This window comes from Schistocerca cancellata, chromosome 2, assembly GCF_023864275.1.
Source record: "Schistocerca cancellata isolate TAMUIC-IGC-003103 chromosome 2, iqSchCanc2.1, whole genome shotgun sequence".
Lineage (NCBI taxonomy): Eukaryota > Metazoa > Arthropoda > Insecta > Orthoptera > Acrididae > Schistocerca > Schistocerca cancellata.
This window is the reverse complement of record NC_064627.1, coordinates 671,507,800-671,532,689: the sequence shown is the minus strand read 5'-3', so window position 1 is coordinate 671,532,689 and position 24,890 is coordinate 671,507,800. Positions and strand designations below refer to the sequence as shown.

Genomic DNA, 24,890 nt, shown 5'->3' with positions numbered 1-24,890 from the left:
ACATAATAGAGTATTTAAACAGAAAAATGTCACCAATAGGAATTTTCTGTGACCTATATAAAGCATTTGATTGTATGAACTATGACATTATGTCACAAAAATTACAATTCTGTGGTATAAGTGGAGCAGCATATGAGTGGTTTAAGTCATATCTACAAAACAGGAAGCAAAAAGTTTCTTTATATGGTTTAAGTGATTTAAGGAAGTTCCCCACATTAGATGTGCCACAGGATTCGATCATGGGTCCCTTTCTGTTCTTGATCTATGTGAATGACCTCTGTTCTTATCTGAAACAAGGAGTTAAACTGACACTGTTTGCTGATGATACAAGTGTCATTATTAATCCAGTAAAAGAAACTCTGATAGAAAATGATACAAATAATGTCTGGTTTTCTGCAATTGGGCTTGCTCTGAACTTTGAGAAAACATAGTACATCCAATTTTCTATAGCGAGGAGTACAGTTCCTTCAATAAATATAACACATCAACAGAAGTCAATAGCCAGGGTAGATCACGCTAAGTTTTTGGGTGTACATCCAGATGAGAATCTTAATTGGAAAATTCATATTTTGGATCTCCTAAAGTGACTAGGTTCAGCAACTTTTGCAGTCTGAATAATTGCCAATTTTGAGGATATGAAAATTAGTAAGCTAATATACTTAGCATATTTTCACACTCTGATGTCATGCAGAGTAATATTTTGGGGTAACTCAACACTTATGCAAAAATGTATTCACTACTCAAAAGAAAGTGGTTAGAATAATGTGTGGGGCTCATAGTCCCATATCTTGTAAGCATCTGTTTGAAAGTTTAGGAATTCTTACAACAGCCTCACAGTATATTTACTCAGCAATGAAATTTATTCTCAACAACATGGAGCAGTTTAAAAACAACAATGACATTCATGATTATAATACCAGAAGAAAGAAAGACTTACACCATTCTCTACTTAACCTATGTATGGTGCAGAAAGGGGTAAAATATGCTGCTGTAAAATTTTTTGATAAATTACCAGATGAAATAAAATGTCTCACAGACAGCAGTAATAGTTTCAAAAATAAATTAAAATCATATCCCCGCGACAACTCTTCTTATACCTGGATTCATGCATGCATTTCTTATGCACTTGACACATTCCACATCATAACAGTCATCATGAGATTGATCAGCTTCAGAATTCTGTTGTTCTTTATTGTAAAACGTGATTTTCGTAGTTTCTCTTGTTTTGGGAAATTCTGTCATCAATCAATAAAATATTTAATTGGTGCCTTATCTCTTCATTGTGCTTCTTGTCTTTTAGGGAGGAACCACAATTCAGAAAGTTATATTTTGTGTCGATATATTTTTTAAATAGTTAATTACTGTTCTATTTGGTTTCAGATTATAGGCTGTTGATACATTTATGACATAAGAAGTTTAATGGTGCTAACAAGAAGTGCTAGCAGAAATGTTTGTGTAATTAAAGTCATTTGGATATAATTATAGTTGTTTGGATAGTTTGTGGAATAAATATGTGCCTATAGTTTAATTTAATTCTTCAATGCATAGAAACTGCAGTCCTCTCTTTGGCTGTGGAACAATTTAGATATAGCATGGGGTTTGATTGTAGAATGAAATCTCCACCCTATAGCAGACTGTACTGAATGCACCGTCCTGACAGTTTACACATGTGTGTCAAACTGACACACAAGCCTAGATCCTGAATGAATCTTTCACTCTGAACTGAAATGTGCCCTGTTTTGAAACTTACTTACATATAAAAACTGTGTGCTGGAATAGGACATAACCCCAGAAGCTTCACTTTTATGGGCATTTCTTTTATCAACGGAGGTAAATGAGTCATGACTCCTCATGCTCCACTTTCACAACTGGACTTGCGCTCTCCTAGATGCTAAACTTCAGAAAGACTCCCTTTCATACTTATTGGGACTAGCACTCCTAGAAGAAAGGATACTGCAGAGAAATGACATACCCACAGCCTAGGCAGTTATTTACAGAATGAGTATTTCACTCTGCAGTGGAATGTGTGTTGCTTTGAAACTGTGTGCCGGAGAGAGACACCGGCAGAAGTGAAGCTGTGAGAGCTGGTTGTGATTCTTGCCTGGATAATTCTGTCTGTAAATGCGCTGCCTGTGAAAGTCTTGGTTCCAGATTCATGCCCAGTCCAATACACAATTTTGATCTGCCAGGTAGTTTGAAAGCAGCACACTCTCTGTTGCAGAGTGAAATATTCAGTCTGGAAACAATTTCCTAGGCTGTGTCTAAGCCATTTCTCTGCAGTTTCCTTTATTCCAGGAATACTTGTCCTGCTAGGTTGCAAGATAGTATTCATCAAGTTTGAAGAGTATGAGAGAAGTACTGGTAGAAATGAAGCTGTGAGGACAGATTGTAGGTCATGCCTCGATACCTCAGTTAGTAAGAGCATTGACCACAAAAGGCTATGTTCTGTGTTTGGGTCCCAGTCGATTACTCAGAGTTAATCTGTGAGGAAGTTGAAAGCCTAGATTTTTGCATCTCATGGATACACCTAATTTAAATTACAGAATGCTGCAGATGTTCCAGAATAAAGGCCTTAAAGATCAAACTATATCTAGTATAGTAATAACTTTTTACTGTTCATGTGGAGAAAACTTTTTGTTTAAGCATTCAAAGAAGGTATTTCCGTAATCATGTTTTTGTTAATACGCTTTGCTGAAGACACTATTTCTAGTATGAGGAACATCAAAGTGATAATTTATTTTATATTTAAAAAGAAAGATGATGAGACTTACCAAACAAAAGTGCTGGCAGGTCGATAGACACACAAACAAACACAAACATACACACAAAATTCTAGCTTTCGCAACCAACGGTTGCCTCGTCAGGAAAGAGGGAAGGAGAAGGAAAGACAAAAGGATATGGGTTTTAAGGGAGAGGGTAAGGAGTCATTCCAATCCCGGGAGCGGAAAGACTTACCTTAGGGGGAAAAAAGGACAGGTATACACTCGCACACACACACATATCCATCCACACATACACAGACACAAGCAGACATTTGTAAAGGCCTTTGCCTTTTGTGGAGCTTGTGAAAAGCCCAGTACCTGCCCTATCTTAGAGATGGAGTGCCAATGCACCAAGTACTAATGATCTGGCCACTATAAAATGCCCTGATGATGCACAACTTGTCCATCCTGTACTTCACTGTCATGCCAGCCATCAATAAATAGTGTAACAAAACCACAGTCACATGACACTGTGCCATGGTGACAGGAGCTCCATCTATCCAAAACAGCAGCCAGGTCTAATTCAGATGCTCATTTACTGCACATCTATCTGGACTTGACTGTACCCATTTTGGTGACCACTTCTTTCACATGATATATCTCAGCTGGAAGGCTATTCTTGTCACTGGTGACATGGCTAGATTGGTTACTTTGGTAGACCACTGTACCAAGTGATGGCAGTTAGTTGCATATATGTTTATGTCTCTGTGGATCTTGCTGCATTACAAGGTCTATTCAAAAAATCCATCAACTTGGTCCACAAAATTTTTCTATGCCTACCTTTCCTTATTGTGCATGTTTGCCTTTGAAATACTCTTCTCCACAATTGATACACCACTCACAATGCCGTATCCACTTCTGGAAGCTATGTCGGTATGCCTCGTGCTGGATCTATGATCTAATGTGTCGCATGTCTTCTTCCTTATTAAGGTGTTATTGTCTAATTCCATTATACAAGTGATCTTTTGATAGAAGCCTTGAAAGGTGGTTCAGGAACTCATCCAAAATTTGTCTTCTCCCCAAACCATGAATACATAATTGTTAAAGTGATTGAGGTGTTTGAGTTTGAGCCCGGCAGTTTCAAGTGACATTTTTCCAAAGTGTTCCATGTAGATTTCGGTGAAGACTGCCTGGAGTGGACAACCACTCTGATGAGTGATGAGTGCAGTTGTACTCTATGGGGTGAGTGGTGGTGGTGGTGGTGGTGATGGACTGTAGGTACCAGTGTAAACACTGCTGGCAGTAAAGAAGACTTTATTCAATCTCAGTTTCATTGTGGCTCGGAGAGGCAAAACACATCTCACTCTATTGACCCTGGCCAACACTGACACGTGGGCAGCAGATTCTGCCCTGGTGAGAGGCATGCCACACTGCTGACAGCAGACCGTGGATGGTTGGTGAACTCTATAGGGCACAGTCATGACGTCAGTGGCACGCTACTGCGCTATTGGTGATGGTGCTTTGGACAGTCCCTCAGCTCCACTTGCGGCCACCATGGCAGTGTGTGGAGACTGCGTGTGATTTAACCTGCTGCTCCCTGGAAGGAGTCAGACAGTGGCTGGAACTGTGCCACTAAGTCCTGGGAGAGAGAGGGGACGGGGTGGAAAGGGGTAACTCAGTGCTGCTGGTAGCAGATATGTACGACAGGTAGGTGCTGCTGTGGCACCAGATCCTGTGAGGAGCTCTTGGTGCTGTCAGCAGCAGGCACAGCCCAGTCTAAAACATATTATATAGCTGCCGGTGGCAACGGCCAGTTGTCCCGCTGTCTGGTGTAGTCATGGCATGGTGGTGGTGGTGCGGCTGCACTGTGGTGACGAGAAGTGCTTCTGCCTCAAAGTTCAACCTTATTTATATCACTCTGAGGTGGATTAGCTTCTCTAAAACATGGCACCTAGTCACATCACCTGTAACAAGGGACTTATGCTGCTGTGTTGACTTCAACCCGTCTACTATCGTCATTATCACTGTGCGATTCAGTTATCCGCTGAACGCTGCTAGACTCATCTCACAATCCCCTTGTGTGTATGTTATTCTGACCCTCATGTCGCCACACTGCAGCTAAAAGCCTGTGGCAGCTAATGCAATACTTCATGGTGGCTTTCTCATTAGTTCTTGTTACGTTTGATAACAGTTCGGGTAACGACACTACGCTGCTCCCCATCCGTGGAGAAGCCCCGGTCCCTCTGTCCTCACTTTGGCCCAGTTCTCTGTTGAAATAACCTTCATCGTTAATCCTTAAAACAGGTACATGCTACTAGATTGACTCTTCTCAACTTCTATACAATTATTATACTAATATTTAAAAGCCCATAAACTTACTTCTTGTTTCTTGCTCATACTGCTTAATCATACAATATCTGTCAAGCATCTCTTGCCCTCCCATTAGCTCATAATTCACTGGTAGGCCTTTTGCTATGGTTGTGCACAAGAAATTACAACTCTCCATTCCAAAATGTCACTCTTCCTTCCTCAGTAAATTATCCTTGACATATCAACTTAAACAAAACTTTCTCTGGCTTCATTAAACTCATATGTGTAGTGCATCATCTGCCTATCTGGTGGTTTTTTAACCCTTTATTTTGGGCGAGTTTTCAGAACTTTTTCCTTGTGACAACGGTTCTCCTAATGCTTCCCAAGACAACACAGTCCAGAAACTATTCTTATGAGAAAATCCCATACCTGCTACCATTCACAAGTAGTCCCACTTACTCCTCCTCTTGTAGCACCAAACCAAATTCTCAAAATATTGGTTTTCTGGTACTCATGATGAATCAAAACAACTTCCTGGTTCTTGATGATTTACTGCTTAATGTATTTATACACAGTTTAACTGATTTGTCTTGTACAATAGATGCACCTTGTGATAGCTCACACTTGCAAGAGCTTTCTGTCATTGAAGGTTAACTTTGGCCTCATATTCTGTCAAAACATTTAGGCTCGCATTGCACTCTTCATACTCGTTGTGGCCCAGTACTTGTGTTTGTGCCACATTCTGAGCATTCTGTAACAGATTCAGTCCAGTTGATTAGATTATCCACTTTAGAAACTCATTGCCTCTTCAGTTTCCTCCATCATCCTGCTTCTCAGGAAATATGTGTACCTCAACCATTTCTGCCCCATATCTGCAACACAATTATCAACCACTTCTCGTGCACTCCCTGTTGTATCCAAAACATCATCATCATGTGCAGTTCCACTCTGCACGATGCAAAAATCATCAGCCTTGTCGTACCCTGTGTATCTGACCCAGGCTCTCCAGCCACAACACAACACCCATTGTCACCCAATGGGACAGGTACTGCTGCACTTAAATTAACCATTTTGCTATCTGCACACATAATGACTTCAGTACACCCCACACTCATTCCATCTGGAATTAAAACCAACTTAGACACCACATTTCTACTTGATATCTATATTACTCTCCTTAACAATGACGTCATTGCCCTGTGCATGATGTGAATTCCCGGGACCTTGTGTTATGAGACCATCAACTAATTTAATCTTCCTACTAATAAGATCATCCACCCATGTGTTATGTTCTTCCCTACTCTTCACAGGAGTGACAAGTTCTACAAGTTCTACTACATTAACGGTAGTCGGTTACTCTGCAGTAAAATATAAACTATCCACAACCCAGCTCTTCTCCCTTTCAGCTTCCTCCTTTCCCCTCCTCTCTGCCTTGTCCTCTTTCTTTCCATCCTTTGCATAATCAACATACTTGTCACAACCTGAGGGCCACTTTCCATTGTCCAGTCCTCATGCTCTCTCTGCAACTTCTGTCGGTACTCTGGATTTTGTAATAAATTATTTCCCTCACTCTGCACCAAGTGAAAAAAAGGACACTTAACCATACTACGAGGTGCATTCAAGTTCTAATGCCTCCAATTTTTTTTCTCCGGACTGGAAAGAGATAGAAACATGCGCATTGTTTTAAAATGAGGCCGCGTTCATTGTCAATACATCCCAGAGATTGCAGCACCATATGGCAGGTGGAATTTTACCGCCAACGGTGAGAATGAGAACTGTTTTAAATACTTAAAATTGCAACGTTTTCCTTACTTGAACAGCGTGCAATCATTCGTTTTCTGAATTTGCGTGGTGTGAAACCAATTGAAATTCATCGACAGTTGAAGGAGACATGTGGTGGTGGAGTTATTGATGTGTTGAAAGTTCGTTCGTGGGTGCGACAGTTTAATGAAGGCAGAACGTCGTGTGACAACAAACTGAAACAACCTCGGGCTCGCACAAGCCGGTCTGACGACATGATCGAGAAAGTGGAGAGAATTGTTTTGGGGGATCGCCGAATGACTGTTGAACAGATCGCCTCCAGAGTTGGCATTTCTGTGGGTTCTGTGTACACAATCCTGCATGATGACCTGAAAATGCGAAAAGTGTCATCCAGGTGGGTGCCACGAATGCTGACGAACGACCACGTGGCTGCCCGTGTGGCATGTTGCCAAGCAATGTTGACGTGCAACGACAGCACGAATGGGACTTTCTTTTCATCGGTTGCGACAATGGATGAGACGTGGATGCCATTTTTCAATCCAGAAACAAAGCGCCAGTCAGCTCAATGGAAGCACACAGATTCACCGCCACCAGAAAAATTTCGGGTAACCGCCAGTGCTGAAAAAATGATGGTGTCCATGTTCTGGGACAGCGAGGGCGTAATCCTTACCCATTGCATTCCAAAGGGCACTACGGTAACAGGTGCATCCTACGAAAATGTTTTGAAGAACAAATTCCTTCCTGCACTGCAACAAAAACGTCCGGGAAGGGCTGCGCGTGTGCTGTTTCACCAAGACAACGCACCCGCATCGAGCTAACGTTACGCAACAGATTCTTTGTGATAACAACTTCGAAGTGATTCCTCATGCTCCCTACTCACCTGACCTGGCTCCTAGTGACTTTTGGCTTTTTCCAACAATGAAAGACACTCTCCATGGCCGCACATTCACCAGCCGTGCTGCTGTTGCCTCAGCGATTTTCCAGTGGTCAAAACAGACTCCTAAAGAAACCTTCGCCGCTGCCATGGAATCATGGCGTCAGCGGTGTGAAAAATGTGTACATCTGCAGGGCGACTACGTCGAGAAGTAACGCCAGTTTCATCGATTTTGGGTGAGTAGTTAATTATAAAAAAAATCGGAGGCCTTAGAACTTGAATGCACCTCGTACTACCCCAAAACTACCCACTACTTAACATTCTTAAATATTGAGGCATAGTCCATGTTCTGCACAAAGAAAATCAAATTATGAGAACACTTAGGAATAATAATATTATTCTTATATTATATATAATAATAATATTATTCTTTACTATGACTTAACTACTCTCGCCTGAGAGGCTGCTCATAACTGAAATGATGATTTAACTTAGCTTCACCTCCCAAATTACTACTCATGGTTCATAACATGTGCACTGCTTGACATTGAGCCACATGTCATGTTCTTGATATCCATATTGCCCATATCAGCCAAGTGAAAACCAACACTTATCTTTACACTTCTGGAAAAAACATGCTCTCTGCATTCACCTGTCACCTACTTAACTTACAAGTGCAACTTAATCCCTGGAAAAACCCACCGAATTGCCATGACACTTGCAGTTGGACAAAAACAAAAGAGAAAGACTGCACTTGTCTCACAGTGAAGATATGGTAGGCATTGTTGCTCTCTCTGCTGTCATGAAATGATGTAATACAGTTTTAAAGATCCCACTTTTGACATCATTCGGAAGAGTATTTGAAGGAGATGATCACTCTTTATGTGTGCAGTTGCATTGGTGGGTTGAATGGTGGTGGTGAAGTGGCTGAAGGCCAAGTGAAAACACTGCTGACAGTAAAGAAGACTTTATTCAATCTCAGCACATGCTTCATCATGGCCCAGTGAAGCAAAACTCGCCTCACTGCTGGTGAGAGGTTGCTGCTTAGGTGCCCTGTAATGTTGATAGCAGGCCCGTGGATCATCATTGGCATCTTTAGACCATGAGCACTACAGCTATGGAGTGCTACTGCTCCATCAGTGACAGTGTCTGGAATGGCCCTCGAGTCGAGATTGTTGTGCATGGGATTCAACCTGCTGCTCCCTGGCAGGAGCTGGAGGGTGGCAGTCTCTGTGGCACTAAGTCCCAGTGGGAGACCTCAGTACTGGTGACAGCAGGTGTGGCCAGTAGTTTGGCAGTACTGTGGCACCAAGTCCAGTGAGGAACCTGGTGTTGACGGCAGCAGGCACAGCCCAGTCTCAAACCCATGGTTACAGCTGGCAATGCCCATCGTCTTGCTGTCTGGCATCATGTTAGTGCTGCTGGACTTTGGTGATGAGAAGTGCTTCTGCATCAAAATTCAGGCTTATTTATATTGCTCCAAGGTGCATTTGTTTCACTAAAACCTGGCACCTATTCATGCCTTCCATAACAAGAGACATGCCCTAATGTGTGGTGACATCGATCTGCCCACTACCATCAATACTGCTGTGCGATGTATTTTTCCCCTCAGCACAGCTTCGTATAGCAATTATGTGTATGTTATTCTGACCTGTACGTCGCCACACAGTGGCTACTGGCCTGTGGCTGCTAATGCAATACTTCACGGTGACTTTCTCACTAGTTCTTACTACTTTTGCTAAAAGAGTGGATACTGACACTACATCAACAATTATGAGTACCACAGACAAATTCTAAGTAAGTTACTGAATCACATTAACGGCATCTGTCAGAACGTTACTTTCACAGTTGAACTCATAGAGGGTGGAGATGTTCCTTTAATATTGTAGGAAGAAGATATACAAAGATTCATGCCTATGTACAGTCAACTGTCATCATTCAGTACAGTGGTGCATAGTTGAATGTGCTTAACACTGTGGCCACAGGGCCTGTTCAATCAATGACGACAACAACCTCCAAACCAAGCTTCAGCACATGAAAGATCTATTCCACTGAGACAGGTGCAATGAGGTTCAGATTATGTGTGTCTTTGACAAATAAAAAAAGACACACTCAACTACAAAGATGTGTAAGGAGAGCAGGGATGTCCTTATCTTCTATATGTAGGTCTATTCTCACTACAAAAGAAACTGCTGTACCCCATACTGTGAAAAAATAATATATTTCTCCAATTTTATTTATGTTTTACCTTTGCTGTCTGTATAATCCTTGTGAGTAGGCTTAATAAGTTTTTAAGGGAATCAGAAAATACAATAATATTTATGAAAATCTGTCAGCAAGTACCAGACATATGACTTAAATGAGCTTTAAAACCCAACATAGTACATGACAGTAAACAAACTATTAGCATTAAAGAACTGTATCTGATTGCGAACTTTGAGAATTTTCTGGATACTGAGTATTCTACCCCTTTGTAATTCAAACACTTACTGACTCTGCACTGTCTTTGAAACAGAAGAAGCATGGCAACATTTGCTTTTACCTTTCCTCTTCATGTGGTGACTCTTTATTTACTGAGCTTGCCATAACACCGATTTCTCTGGTCACAGGAAATTGAACATTGACCATCCTGTACAATCTTAACCATTTATTGGTGTTACACTATTTTACAAATTCTATCACTGTGTAGATCTCTGAGTATTGTGGGTATGTTCAAGATGTCAGATAGTCTCTGTAATGGTTGAGAAGTTCTCTCTCTCATACTGGGAAAAACTTGACCTGTTGGTGTCACATGAGATAGCTCATTACCTGATGAGCAGATCGCAGGAGCTGACTCAGAAATGAAACAATCCTCAAGATTTGTGTACTGAATAATTATTGTATTGTTGCTGTTATCAGCAGCCAGAAAGAATCCCAGAATGAATTACAGAGAATCACCTGGTTTGATCAACAAAGTACCAAACTTATGCTTCATTGTTTTACTAAAATTTTCTGTCTCTAGTAACATGCTGTACTGTAAGATCCAATAAGAAAACATTGCTATGGACACAGTATTTTGCACGTTTTATTCTAAATTCAGGGCAGGACTGAGACACTACCTGAATTTACAACAGCATTCACCACTTTACAAAAGTTCCATTGATGTCTCTGCACTTTACTGTGGCCTCTCCTGATAGAACAAGGCTTCACTTATAATATGGAATGTACTTTTTGAGACCACTTTATACAGATGGATGAATTTTCATGAGTTAGATCTTAGTAAATGTCACACTTTCCCTATTGATTTTAACTAATGGCCATCCACGCAAAAGCCACTGTTTCCTTAATAAGAGATAATATGTTTCTCTTATCTGATTCTAATATTTGGGGATGGAATATGATACTCTTTTTAAAGATATGTATACACTTGCGAACCAAGTGGTTCATGTTTTGCACAAAAGTGTGCATGTTGCTCGTGAGCAGCACAGGAGCATTCACCTGCTGTTGGTTTTTCTGTTGAGCACAAAGTGATGCTCTAGCTCAGTGGTACCATCACTTTTGTCTGTGCCCTTATGGGCATTGTAGTCACACAACGCTTAGGCAAGGCTCTCCACATTAACTGCTCAGATGAACCACATTAACTGCTCAAATGAATGCTGCTTGCAAGTGTGTACCCACTTTAAGAAATTATTACACATTACACTTCATATTCTACTAACTTCCACCATGTTCAAAAACAATATAGTGTCCCCCAAAGCCAGAAAATATTTAAAGGGATTTTGTTTTGGAGCTCTAATTATTAGACAAGTATTGATTTTCATCATATCTTTTGTGTTTTGAAACCTTCTCCAATGTATAGGTGCATAGTAATATTAATATTATTATTAGTAATAATAATAATAATAATAATATAAAAGTCCTTAAAATTATTCATTATTACTGCTATTATCAATCAATAAAGCATCCTTACATTAATTTTATTGATCAAACTCATTCTGTATTTAGAGTGTTTTCATTTCATAATGTAGAAAATACCAAATACAGCATAATTCTTGCTTAGTTGAGTAATTACTTTTAATTTTTGTTAGGCACAATCAGTATATTGGCTGCAAAAAGAGTTAGAGGAACAGTGGGTATAGAAGAAATTCGAGATGCTGTTGTAGATGCAAGACACAATGCACTTGTTAATGAAGTATTCAATGCAGAGTTCTTTTTTGGTAGAGCTGAGAAAGTAAGTATGTGCTTCATTTTTCTCATAATATTTGTATGGGAATACTTATTAAATTAATTGTTTTGGAAAATTTTTGTCCAATCACAGTGTCATGAGTGATATTCTGTAACAAGTATTAAGCAAAGGAATAATATTGTCATTGATTTCTTCTTATAAAGCTAGACAAAAGATGGGGGAAAAGGAAAATCTAATATCGTAACAGTGATTGCAAAGAGTTGAATGTTACTTAGGCCTCTGAATTCAGACAAATATTAAGATACACACATCATAAAAAGTTTTTCATCACTCCGGTTCCCAGAACTCCTGAAGATAGTCATTGACTGTGGATATTGTATCAGAGGCACAGTCCATTTGACTGTTCAGAGATGTCACTAAAGACACCCAAAGATGTAAACAACCATGCATGAGCAGTGCCTATTAGACGGAGGGGGTCCAACAGCCGATCAGTTCCAATTATTCCACCAGGAAGGAGGTACAGGGCTCTTGTTGTCTGCAGTTCAACCATGCCTAGACGATCAATACTGTGGTTCGATCACGTCTGCATTGTTAGTTTTTGCCAGGAAGGGCTCTCAATGAGGGAAGTGTATAGGTGTCTCAGAGTGATCCAAAGCAATGTTGCTCAGGCATGGAGGAGGTACAGAGAGACAGGAAATGTTGATGACATGCCTCGCTCAGGCTGCACAAGGGCTACTACTGCAGTAGATGACCACTACCTACAGATTATGGCTTGGACAAACCCTGAGAGCAAGGACATCATGTTGAATAATGACTTTTGTGCAGCCACAAGACGTCATGTTACGACTCATACTGTACACAATAGGCTGCATAATGTGCAACTTCACTCCCAATGTCCATGGCGAGGTCCATCTTTGCAACCACGACACCATGCAGCACGGTAGAGATGGGATCAACAACATGCCAAATGGGCCACTCAAGATTGGCATCATGTTCTCTTCACCAATGAGTGTTACATATTCCTTCAACCAGACAATCATCGGAGACGTGTTTGGAGGCAACCCGGTCAGGCTGAATGCCTTAGATACACTGTCCAGTGAGTGCAGCAAGCTGGAGGTTCCCTGCTGTTTCAGGGGGGCACTATGTGGGGCCGATGTACACCGCTGGTCGTCGTGGAAGGCGCTGTTATGACTGTACAATGCGTGACTGCCATCCTCCAACCGATAGTGCAACCATATCGGCAGCATATTGGTGAGGCATTCATCTTCATGGATGACAATTCATGCCCCATCACGCACATCTTGTGAATGATTTCATTCAGGATAATGACATCACTCAACTAGAGTAGCCAGCATTTCTCCAGACATGAAACCTATCGAACATGTCTGTGATAGGTCGAAAAGGGCTGTTTGTGGATGACATGACCCACCAAACACTCTGAGGGATCTACGCTGAACCGCCATTGAGGAGTGGGACAATCTGGACCAACAGTGCCTTGATGAACTTGTGGATAGTATGCCACGATGAATACAGGCATGCATCAATGCAAGAGAATGTGGCTCTGAGCCCTATGGGACTTAACATCTGAGTTCATCAGTCCCCTAGAACTTAGAACTAACCTAAGAACAGCACACACATCCATTCCCGAGGCAGGATTCGAACCTACGACCATAGCAGTCTCGCGGTTCCAGACTGAAGCACCTAGAACTGCTCGGCCACGCCGGCCGGCTGCAAAAGAATGTGCTACTGGGTATTAGAAATACTGGTGTGTACAACCTCTCGACTACAACCTCTGAAGGAGTCACTGTATGGTGGTAGAATGTGCAATGTGTGGTTTTCATGAGCAATAAAAAAGGCAGGAATGATGTTTATGTTGATATCTATTCCAATTTTCTGTACAGTTTCCGGAACTCCTGGATTTGAGGTGATGCAAAAAAAATTTTTTTTTGATGTGTGTATATAAGAAAAACACATTGTAGATAGGTCTTTCCTTTAATCGCACACAACAAATTAAATATGTCATAATAGTAAATAAATTACAAGTTTTTGAATCTTTCTAAGAAAATAATAAAGAAAACCCTATATCTTATTTTCTTTGGCAGTAACTGTACATTGGTTTTAGCATATATAATGAAGAACAGATTTTGTGTGTTCCTTGTAATATATCAGTAGTGCATAGATTTCTATCTAGAAATAAAATGTTTATGATTAAGAGTTGATGAAATATTCCTTTGCAATTGTAACTTGGACACACAACATAACCAAGAATGTTAGCACAAGTTTATTAGCCCATGGCATGTATGCCAATCACCATAACATACACTGAACACTGTAAGATAAGGCAGATATATGCAAGCAGTAATAACATGATAATTGAGTGTGAGCATAGCGAGGCAGTTTTTAAATAGGCACTCACCCATGGTGGACTCTATTGGAAGTTCACTGTATTGCTCTTTTGCAGCGCACTCTCACAGTTGACAACACACTGCTAATGTGTACAGCTTTCAAATGTGCACGCGTTACTTCATTGCGCTTCCCTTGGGGAACAGGTGAGATATGCGAGATGTCCATGGCGTTTTCCTCCTTGAGGTTCTGACTGAGATGACGTGCTGACACTGAGGCATTTTGTCAAAAGTAGTTGGGGTGCGGGCAGTGTTGTGTTTCGCCTTATCATGTCATGCTATATGGTAGGAGGATGTGTGACATCAGCATGAGCTCCATGTCCACATCAGGTCCAGGGCCTGGTTGTGGTGGTGGTGCTCTGCAGTAGGTGACTGAGGCGGAGGAGACGGCTCTGGTGTGGAAAGCAGCTGCATTGGTATTGGTAGTGATATTGGAGAAGCTGCACTAGTTTCATCCACCAGTGATGGGGGACCTCGGCCACATCAGGTGATCCATCAAGTGACAGAGATTGGCACTGTGACATCAGTGTCCCGGCTGGGGTTGTCTGGTTATCCATATGCAGGCACAGCTGGTTGCAGTGATGTGCACAGAGGTCCTCCTCTGCATGGACGTTGCAGAAGGTGGCCACAGGTTGGTTGGTTGGTTGTTTTGGGGAAGGAGACCAGACAGCGAGGTCATCGGTCTCATCGGATTAGGGAAGGACAGGGAAGGATGTCGGCCATGCCCTTTGAAAGGAACCATCCCAGCATTTGCCTGGAGCGATTTAGGGAAATCACGGAAAACCTAAATCAGGATGGCCGGGTGGCCACAGCATCAGGAGATGGTGGCAGGAATCCATTTTGGGCGATGGCCACATCTGCATGCCCAGACACCCACCCTGGGCTGAAAACAGGATGATGGCTACTCGGGTTAGCATCCCTGGCCAGGCTGCAGGAGATGCTGGAGTGTTCAGGGTTACACCCATGGAGCAGATTGGTGGTGCTGTTGTCGTTGAACAGCGTGAACCAATAGGAAGACAGAAACTGATCCGAGGCAACGTCAGGTGGCTACCGAGGCACATACTTTTCCATTTGCGTTTTGAATGCTCGAACTAAGTGTTTTGGCCTCACTGTTGCACTGCAGGTGGAGGGGTGGGGCGAAAAGGTGGCACATCTCTCAGGCATTGGAGGAGGAGGCAAACTCGTGCGACACAAACTTAGGAATGTTGTCAGAGACCAATATTGCCAGAAAACCTTGATGAAAAAAATTTTTGACAGGTTTGCGATAGTGACAGAGGCCGAAGTTGAGTGGCAGTGAACAACATATGGGAACCAAGAATATGTATCAATTACTATTACCCAGTATGCATTAAGGAAAGGGTGGGCAAAACTGATGTGGAGACAATGCCAGGCCTGCAAAGGTTGCGGCCATGGAGACAACGTTGCCCTCGGGGCAGCTTCCTGCAGTGCACATTGAGAACACACCATAACCAAATGAGTGATGCCACTGCCCAAACGAGGCCACAAAACATGATGGTGGGCTAATGCCTTGGCGCATGACTCCTCTCCTGTGATCATTGTGCAGCAATTGCAGGATCTCCGAATGGAGTGCCGAGGGAATAACTATTTGAGGAGCCAAATAATCCATATCAAGGAGTAGAAAATCATCAATGACAGAGAAATAATGCTGAAACACATATTAGTTATGGAGGGTGTTGGATCCCCCATGATGGAGACTCCTCAGGCGAGCCATGTTGCATGCAACGTATCACTTTCCATAAAGTAGGAATTAGTAGCACTAGCCTGCACTGTTCGAGTATGATTGGAAAAACATCAACAATTTGTTGAGTGCATTCATCAACATGGAAACAGAGTAACTCCTCCTGATCAAGAACTGAGTCTGGACTGGTTAGGAGACGGGAAAGTGCATCACCATTCTCATGTTTAGCTGTGGGGCAGAAGTGAATTTCGTAGTTGTACTGAGAGAGGAACAGTGCCCAATGTTGAAGGCTCTGCACTGCTTTGTCTGTCAATGACATGAAGGGTTGAACAGCAAAACGATGGCTTGTGAGATGGAATTTTACACTGTACAGGAAAACATGAAACTTCTTTAATACATAAATAATGGCAAGTGATTCTTTTTCTATTTGTAAATATCTAGTCTAAGCCGAATTAAGCGTCTTCAACAAGATGCAATAGGCTGTTTGGAGCCACCAGGACACTTATGAGCCAACACTATCCCCGTTCCATGGTGGGACGCCACTGTTACTAACACTGGATGTTGACTCAATTGGTAAGCTATGAGGCAAGGTGCAGATTCTAACAAAGACTTCAGTTTGGAAAACACTGTTTCACATGCTTTCAACCAGTGGAGAGATGTCCCCTTATGCAGCAAGGCATGTACCAGTTGTGCAAGCAATACTGCCTGCAGCAAAAACTGATAATAATAAGCAATCTTACCTAAAAAAAGAACCTGGAGCTCTTTGACCAATGCAGAATGTGGAAGACCCACAACAGTGTAGACATTCTGATAAAGCCATTTGATACCAGCACTAGAGACCTTGAACCCAGGATAAACAGTAGAAGGTGAAAGAAGCTGCACTTTTCCAAATTGCATTTTAACCCGGCAGCCTGTAACACTAAAAAGAGCATACATAAGCAGCAGAGGAACCAGAGACCACAGTATTATCAAGATAGTTGGCACAGCTTAGGGGCACAGACCTCGTGAGTTGTTTGAGAAACTGTTGAATAACCGCTGGGCCACTGGCCATGCCAAATGGTAACTGCAAGTACTGATACAAACCAAAAGGCATGTTATTGACCTAGAGCCATTGAGAGTCAGCATCATTGGGAAGATGCAAATATGCATTGGACAGGTCAATCTTGGGAAAATACTGACCACCAGTGAATTTAGCAGATGTTCATCACGGCACGGCAAGGGATATGTGTCAGTGATAGACTGGGCGTGGACTGAAACTTTGAAATCACCGCAAAGGCTTAACCGTCCTGACGGCCTCTTCACAATGATTAAGGTGTAGCCCATTCACTGGATGCGATTGATTGGACAACCTCGGGGGCTGTGAGGCAGTCAAGCTCTGCCTTGACTTGGTCACAGAGCACCATTGGCATCGGGCGAGCCAAAAAGAAAAGGGTTTTGCCAAAGGTTTCATGGTGATGTGGGCTTTGAAATTATTGGCACAACCCAAGCTAGCAGAAAACACGTCGGAAAATTCAGGGCATAAAGAGTCGAGTTGTGTATAACGCACTTGATCAGAGATGACGTTAACTTCATTGGAAATAGTAAACCCAAAAAGGTTAAAGGTGCCCAAACCAAATAAATTTTGGTGCATGCATTGTTCACCACCACAAAAATCAGTGGATGAACCACCAATTTATGTCTAACTGGGGCTGAGAAACTATCCAGTATCAGAGTGCTCTGTTTATTGTAGGCGACTAATGTAAATGGCACTGGTGCAATAGGGAGAGAACCAAAGTCCATGTAAATTTGAAAGTTGAGTAATGACACGGCAGCCACAATGTCGACTTGGATGTGCAAAATCTTCTGATGAATCTTGACATCAATGAAAAACTAATTGTATGTAACGGAGATTGCCGTTATACAATTGACATTCATATAGGTGTCTGCAATAGGCTGCTGGAATTTTTTGTTACAAACAGGAGCAGTGTGGCCTGTTTTGTTGCACTTGCTGCCACTGTATCATCTTCCAGTGAACCACCTGACAAATGGTGGGGGGACGCGGGTTGAACTTCTACAATTTCACACCACAATTTGAGTACCTGCAGCCCTTGTAGCCTCAAACGATTGTGCAATAGTCAGAACGTCGGAGAGGGAGGGGTGAAATTTGAAAGTTGAGTGATGACATGGCAGCAGCAATTTCAACTTGCATGTGCAAAATCTTCTGATGAATCTTGACATCAATAAAAAACTAATTGTATGCACTCACAAACCTCACGATCAGGGCCAACCGAATCATTGCATCATTAAACGTTCGATCAGCATATGACTCCTTATATATATCAGTGACACAGTGACAATGATGGCTTAAATCATGAGGCGCAGTGCCCAAGTCTTACAGGAAGAGCGGCAATGACATGCGTCTGTTTACAGTAGTATTTCAAAAGAATGTCTCACATGTTATAAAGGAGAGTGAAGATAGATCCTACAGGGGGGGGGGGGGGGGGGGGGCAGTTGGCAAAGGAGTTGATACATATGAGGTGATAACCAAGACAAAAAGAAAGCACAGCATAAGGTAACATCAATCAAACCAGATGCATGAAAATGCTGCTGCAACCATTTTTTGTAGGCTTCCCATTCTTTGACAGACTCAACATAAGCTGGAAATGGTGGGGGATAAGTGACTGGGGTAGTGACTGACAAAACAGGAGGTGCAAGGGGTGATGCAGCGGGTGGCCTAGATTGAAGCAGACATTAACTGGTCCAAACAGAGGCAAGTGTTTACAATACCTGGGTGTGATGTGTAGCACTGTGGCAAATGCCTTCTGCTGCTGACTGAGATGCTGCAATGCTGCAGTAAGAACCCCTTGCTGATCAATCAGCGGGTGTAAAAACTCATCCGTAACACCGTCATTCATTGTAGATGCACCAGAGGTTCAACCAGAGATTGAAAACCATGTGAAGAACAATCCCACACTCATCACTTGTGTTGTAACTCGGACACACAACACAACTGAGAATGTTAGTACACCTTTATTAGGAAGTAAACTCCTTGATTAACTGAAGTCAAGTTTAATAGTTGTATTGCCTGTTAATAAGTGAGCTAAATTTCACAGGCTTTCATCCACAATCGATCACAGGTAGTTTTTTATCATCTTTAATTTGTTGCAGCTGCTTTCACAAGACACTGTAGTCATTAACATTGTTATAAATATCATCAGTGATAATTTGGTGTTTGGGTAAGCATCTCTTAGGTCATACTTTGAAAAATTGTTTGAAATATCTAAATGGGAAGCCGTGCGGATGCTATTCATTGTCTTCTTTACTTGGAACTTGAAAGCAGCTATTTCATTCCCTTAACTACCTCCACTGCATCAATGCTTCTGCTATATTTGGCTCAAAAATCAACTTCAGTTAAGATATAGATCTTTCATTTAAGGTGATTAGTATCAGAAAATTAAAGTCAGATGAAGTGATGTGATATGCGTGAGATGTGTTCTCCATTTCCATTACTGTTCTATCAAAAACTCCAAAGCCTTCTAGATTAAAAAGTCTTGCTCTAGCCTCAGTCAGCAGAAAGCAGAAGCCTTTGGTCAAATACTATATTTGATTCAACACCTGCTCATCACCTTTGAGATCCGTCAGTGTCATAGCAAAGTAACTGCAAGAACTCCATTGCTGAACATGAGTGAGTTGTGAGTCAAGCACACCGTTGCCACATACAATATGTTACCAGTAAACATCACCTGGTAGTGGTTATTTCTGTATGATGCTACTTGGACGACATGACACTGTTACAGTAACATGTGTTCACAGATGTGGGCAGGGACAAAGATTACTTCTCATATTCAGAAGATAGGAACACGAGAGGCAGAAGAGTGCATTTCTCCTGGATAATTCTTAAACTGTCTTTTTCTTTTACGGACAGTTTCAGCGCTGCCTCTGTGCATGAGCCCTAGATAGGGGCCTATCACACCATGCTCTTGGTAACACCTCTGTGCATATGCTGTTAAATTTTGAGAAGAAGCTGTTACTTTGGGAAAAAATTGCTGCTTCCTCAGTTTTACATAGAGCTGCTGCTTATTTCATAAGGAAAGTTCAGTATTTATGTGACTGCATTGGTAATTTTTAAAGAAAATAGTTACATACATCTACAAATACAAAGTCCTAGTTATGGTATATTACTACTTTTCATGCAGCTATATAATAACTACTGCTACTTACAATGTATACGGTGCGTCAAATGAAAACAAGACAGATGAAAAAAAGTAATCAAACTGTTCATTAGTTCAAAATTAAGCACCATAACAGTTAATACATTTATTCCACTGAGAGACAAGATGGTCAATACCTCCATGGCAAAATGTTTATGGGTGCCTACATTACCATGATAGTATCCAGGCACCCACCTTTTCCTCCAAAGCAAATCAGTGGTCACAAATGTCTTTCTCTAGAACTCCAAAAATGTGGAAATCACATAGGGGCTTTATGGAGAATGTGTAAGGGCTTCCCAGCAAAACTTTTGCAGTGTAATCAAAACAGCAGGCATACCTGCTCTGGTAAAGTCTCAATGATCTTCTTCTTTGACTGCAAGTGCTCAGTGCTCATTAACTTTCTGGAACATGGCACCACAGTTAACACACAGCAGTACATTGACACGTCTCAATAAGTGCACCATCAAGCCCACATCCTCAGAAATGACATCATTATGTTGCGGAATAATGCCCATCCATATGTTGGCAAGTTTGTTTCAGCTATGCAGCAGAAGTTTTGGTGGAAATCTCTTACCCATTCTCCACACAGTCTCAATCTCTCTCCTTGCAATTTCTTTATTTTTGGAGCCCTGAATAAAGACATTCATGGCCATCAATTTGATTCAGATGGAGAAATGCACACCTAGGTACAATCATGGTTCCATAGGCAACCACTAACATTTTTCCATGAAGGCACTGACCCTCTTGCCTATCAGTGGGATAAATATATTAACCATTAACAGTTATGACAATTGCTTTTGAAATAATAAAAGTTTACTTACTTTTTTTTATCTGTTTGACTTCCATTTGACTGCCGCTTATAAGTAAGTACCTATCATCTAGGGACTATATCATTAACTATAATTTGATTTTGTTAACTCTGATTTGCTGTGTGTGTTTGTGAAGGACAATGCAGAGCATAACATTATAAATTGAGACATTCATAATTACTGTAAACAAACCAGACATGATTAGAATGTGATGCTAAGTGATAAAAGAGCTATCGATCATAATTCACTTGCTGGTTGAAGATATTCCCCTAACAGGTTGCAAAATGATAAAAAGAAAATACATAGAAATCTTTCTGCAGCAAAGTAAAACAATTTTTGATTAAGAGATGTTTATACTCACTTAAAAAATTGCGATACACCATTATCTGTGGTGTAATATTTTGTATACATCCAGATCCACTGTATTAGTGATAGTATATATTTATTTAAATATATCCAAACTACATGTGTCTGTTGCACTGTTGTGTATATACCTGTACACCTGTCCTCTGAAAACTACTGTGAAGTGCATGGCAGGTGGTATGTATATACAAAGAAAGTCCAGAAAATAAAGGCCATTCAGTTATACAAAATGAAAACCACAATAGTTATTGGACAAAGTCATGTGGACGTAATAAAATTCTAATCAAGCAACTGGAGTGGATTTTCATTAATTGAACAATGATTGCAGCATCACCACTCTCCAAATATGGAAAAACGAAATAACAATTCTGTTACATACTTTCCTTTGCTTTTCTACATAATCACCTCCTACATTTAAACATTTGTTGTATCTGGTCATGAGCTTCAGAATTCCCATGTTGCACTCTTCTCCTGCCAGTTCAGTAAGTGGTCACTGCATTCTCCAACTCTTGATCTGTGAAAACTACAATGAGCCTTGCAAAATAGGAGGCAAAGAATGCTTTCTTGAGGAAATGTGCATTTCACCTTAACAGTGCTTGCCCTTGCACTGCTGTTGCAAGTCAAGAATTTCTGGATCAATTTGGGTGGGGAATTTGTGATCATCCACCCTATAGTCTTGACTTGTTCCTTGTGATTTCCACCATTTTCTTAAGCTGAAAGAGTGTCTGGTAGGTAAACATTTTGGAATCAGTGAAGAACTGGTGAATGCAGTGACCACTTGGCTTAATGAACTGGTAGCAGAAGAGTATAACATAGAAATTCTGAAGCTCATGAGCAGATATGACAAATTTTTAAATGTAGGATGTGATTATGTAGAGAAGTGAAGGAAGCTTCATGTATGTAATAGAATTTTTTTTCAATAAATATAGTGTATTTCATTACTATAACTATACCATCTTTTCTTTCTGGATGACCTCAATATTTTATCACATACTGTAGTGTGATTATATTAAGGTGAATGTATAAAAAAACTGAATATGTTAAAGGCTTTAAATTATTAGAGGAAAATAAAAATTAATAGTATTGTAACATCAAAATTATATCATCATATTTAGCAGACTTAGCTGTAGGAAAAGCAGCTTGACATAGCTGATAAAGTGAAGATTAAATTATGTCAGAATGCAAAATAATTTAGTATCATTAAACTTATGATACTTGTTATTGATTTGTCTTGTGCTTTGTTCCACTGAGCACTAAATATTAGCCATTGGTATTGTTCAGAATATGCTGTTATTTAGCACACTTTTTTGGGCCTTTGGACTGTGTATATTTGATTAATTAGTGCTGGAATGTGTCATGAAGCAGCCCATCACAGGCCCTGCTTGCAAATCTTTCTCATATAAGAAAGATTACCGTAGGTGCTCACACTGATGCCCAAAGCCTGGATGTGGTGCCCACATAGCTTAAGAGAGATGGGTCCTGCTCCTTCTTCATCACTCCTCTCCCCATAACAATTTACACATGGCTGAAATGCTTCATCTCCCTCTGGGATCAGCTAAGTTAAAGTGTATGCATAATATTATGACACCACTGATCAGCCATTTAGTTAACAGTTTCTGCATTTGGTTTCACTGTTGTGTGCATTCCCAAATGCTATCTGATACACAACAATTGATATCACAGGAAAGCTTGTGGTTTTTAAAATCAGCTCCCTGAATTGCTAGAGCTCACAAGTGTGTCATATTTATTCTTACCAAATTATTCATAGTTGTTGCCCCCTACCCCTTTCCTGCTCAACATTTTATATGTAACCTGTAAATGAAACACGCATACATAATAAACACATAATTCACTGTGTCCACAGGTGGCACACTACAATCCACAAGCAAGTCTGTGATGTTGAAGCTGACTGCAATACAGCTACAACTGGAACATACAAGCAGCTATTCTATGGACCTGCTCTGTACCTTGATATTAAATCCATTTTAATGTTGACAAAAATTGGTGTACTTTGTGGTCAGAACTAGGTTAATGCTGCAGTTGTGTGTGGGTATGTGGACAATGTAGTATAATGTCATTGTAAAACATCCCTTCATGTGATATCATTTCCTATCAAACACTGATGTGCTTGGAAATGGTATGGTACAATTATGCCAGAACTAGTATGTTTGTTGCCACAGTTAAGCCACTATGTTGCAGATGCTGGAGAGAATACAATCTTTTTGATACTGAAGTTACCAGAGATAAAATACAGGAAGCAAAAGCTGATTTACAACTTGTACAGAACCAACTGTAGTTTTAAGAATCAAAGAACATGAAAAGGAGACAGTAACTGAGAAATGAGTGGATTGGTGCTACAGCCTATACTCCACCTTTTCAGTCTGTGGACTGAGGAAGTAGTAAAGAAAACTAAGGAAAAATTTGGAATTGGAGTTAAGTTCAAGCACAAAAAATTAAAACCTGGTGATGACACTGTAATTCTGTCATACATGGCAAATGACTTGTAACATTAGTTGAAAGTAATGGATAGTATCTTGAAAAGAGGCTGTAAGATGAAAAAAAGTGGCACAAGGGCACCAGAGTGTTTTGGAATTAAAATACATAGGGCTGAAGGAATTAGATTAGGAAATTCGTTGTTGAAAGCAGTAGAAAAGTATTGTTATTTGGTCATAAAAATAACTGACAATATCAGAAACAAAGAGGATACAAATGTAAACTGGCAGTAGCAAAATAATATTTCCTGAAAGACAAAAATATTGTAACATCAGAAATATATTTTTCAGAAAATATTTTTATGGCATGTAGCTTTCTGTGGAAATGAAATAGGCACAATAAACAGTGCAGACAAGAAGAGAACAAAAGCTTGTGGAAAGTGGTGCTATAGAAGAATGCTGAATATTAGATGGGTAGATTGAGTAACTAACTTAACAGTCACTTTTGGGACAATAGCATTTATTGAATACAAATAAACTTTTTGTAACAACAGATTGAAAATCTGTATGCATCACCAACTCAAGCTTTTTGTCAAACCTCTCCTTAAGGTGATAGAAGAGATGTCAATAACTACTGACCTATTTCACTGCTGACATCATTTTCCAAAATTTTTGAGAACATGATGTATTGTAAAATAGAATCTCACTTGAGCAACAATAATATCCTCTGGAAATCACAGTTTGGAGTTCAGAAGAATTGCTCCACTAGAATGCCATTTACATGTTCAGCCACCAAATTTTACAAGCATTAAATAATAAAATAGCACCATTTGGTATTTTCTGCAGTCTGTATAATGCATTTGACTGTGTGAATCACCGAGCGAGGTGGCGCAGTGGTTAGACACTGGACTCGCATTCGGGAGGACGACGGTTCAATCCCGCGTCCGGCCATCCTGATTTAGGTTTTCCGTGATTTCCCTAAATCACTCCAGGCAAATGCCGGGATGGTTCCTCTGCAAGGGCACGGCCGACTTCCTTCCCCATCCTTCCCTAATCCGATGAGACCGATGACCACGCTGTCTGGTCTCCTTCCCCAAAAACAACCAACCAACCAACTGTGTGAATCACAGTATTCTCCTATAACAAGGAAAACAATCCATTTTTGACAATGTAATTGGATAAA

The 24,890-nt window shown here is 40.8% G+C and overlaps 1 protein-coding gene across 1 annotated transcript in view; it reads left to right on the top strand.

Moving 5' to 3' along the window:
- The window catches only part of LOC126162390 (tRNA (uracil-5-)-methyltransferase homolog B-like), a 103,490-nt gene that overhangs the window by 41,635 nt on the left and 36,965 nt on the right, over window positions 1–24,890 (top strand). Inside the window, exon 6 of the mRNA XM_049918868.1 lies at window positions 11,715–11,857. Coding sequence (XP_049774825.1) covers window positions 11,715–11,857 — 143 coding nt within the window. The remainder of the gene's footprint in view (window positions 1–11,714; window positions 11,858–24,890) is intronic.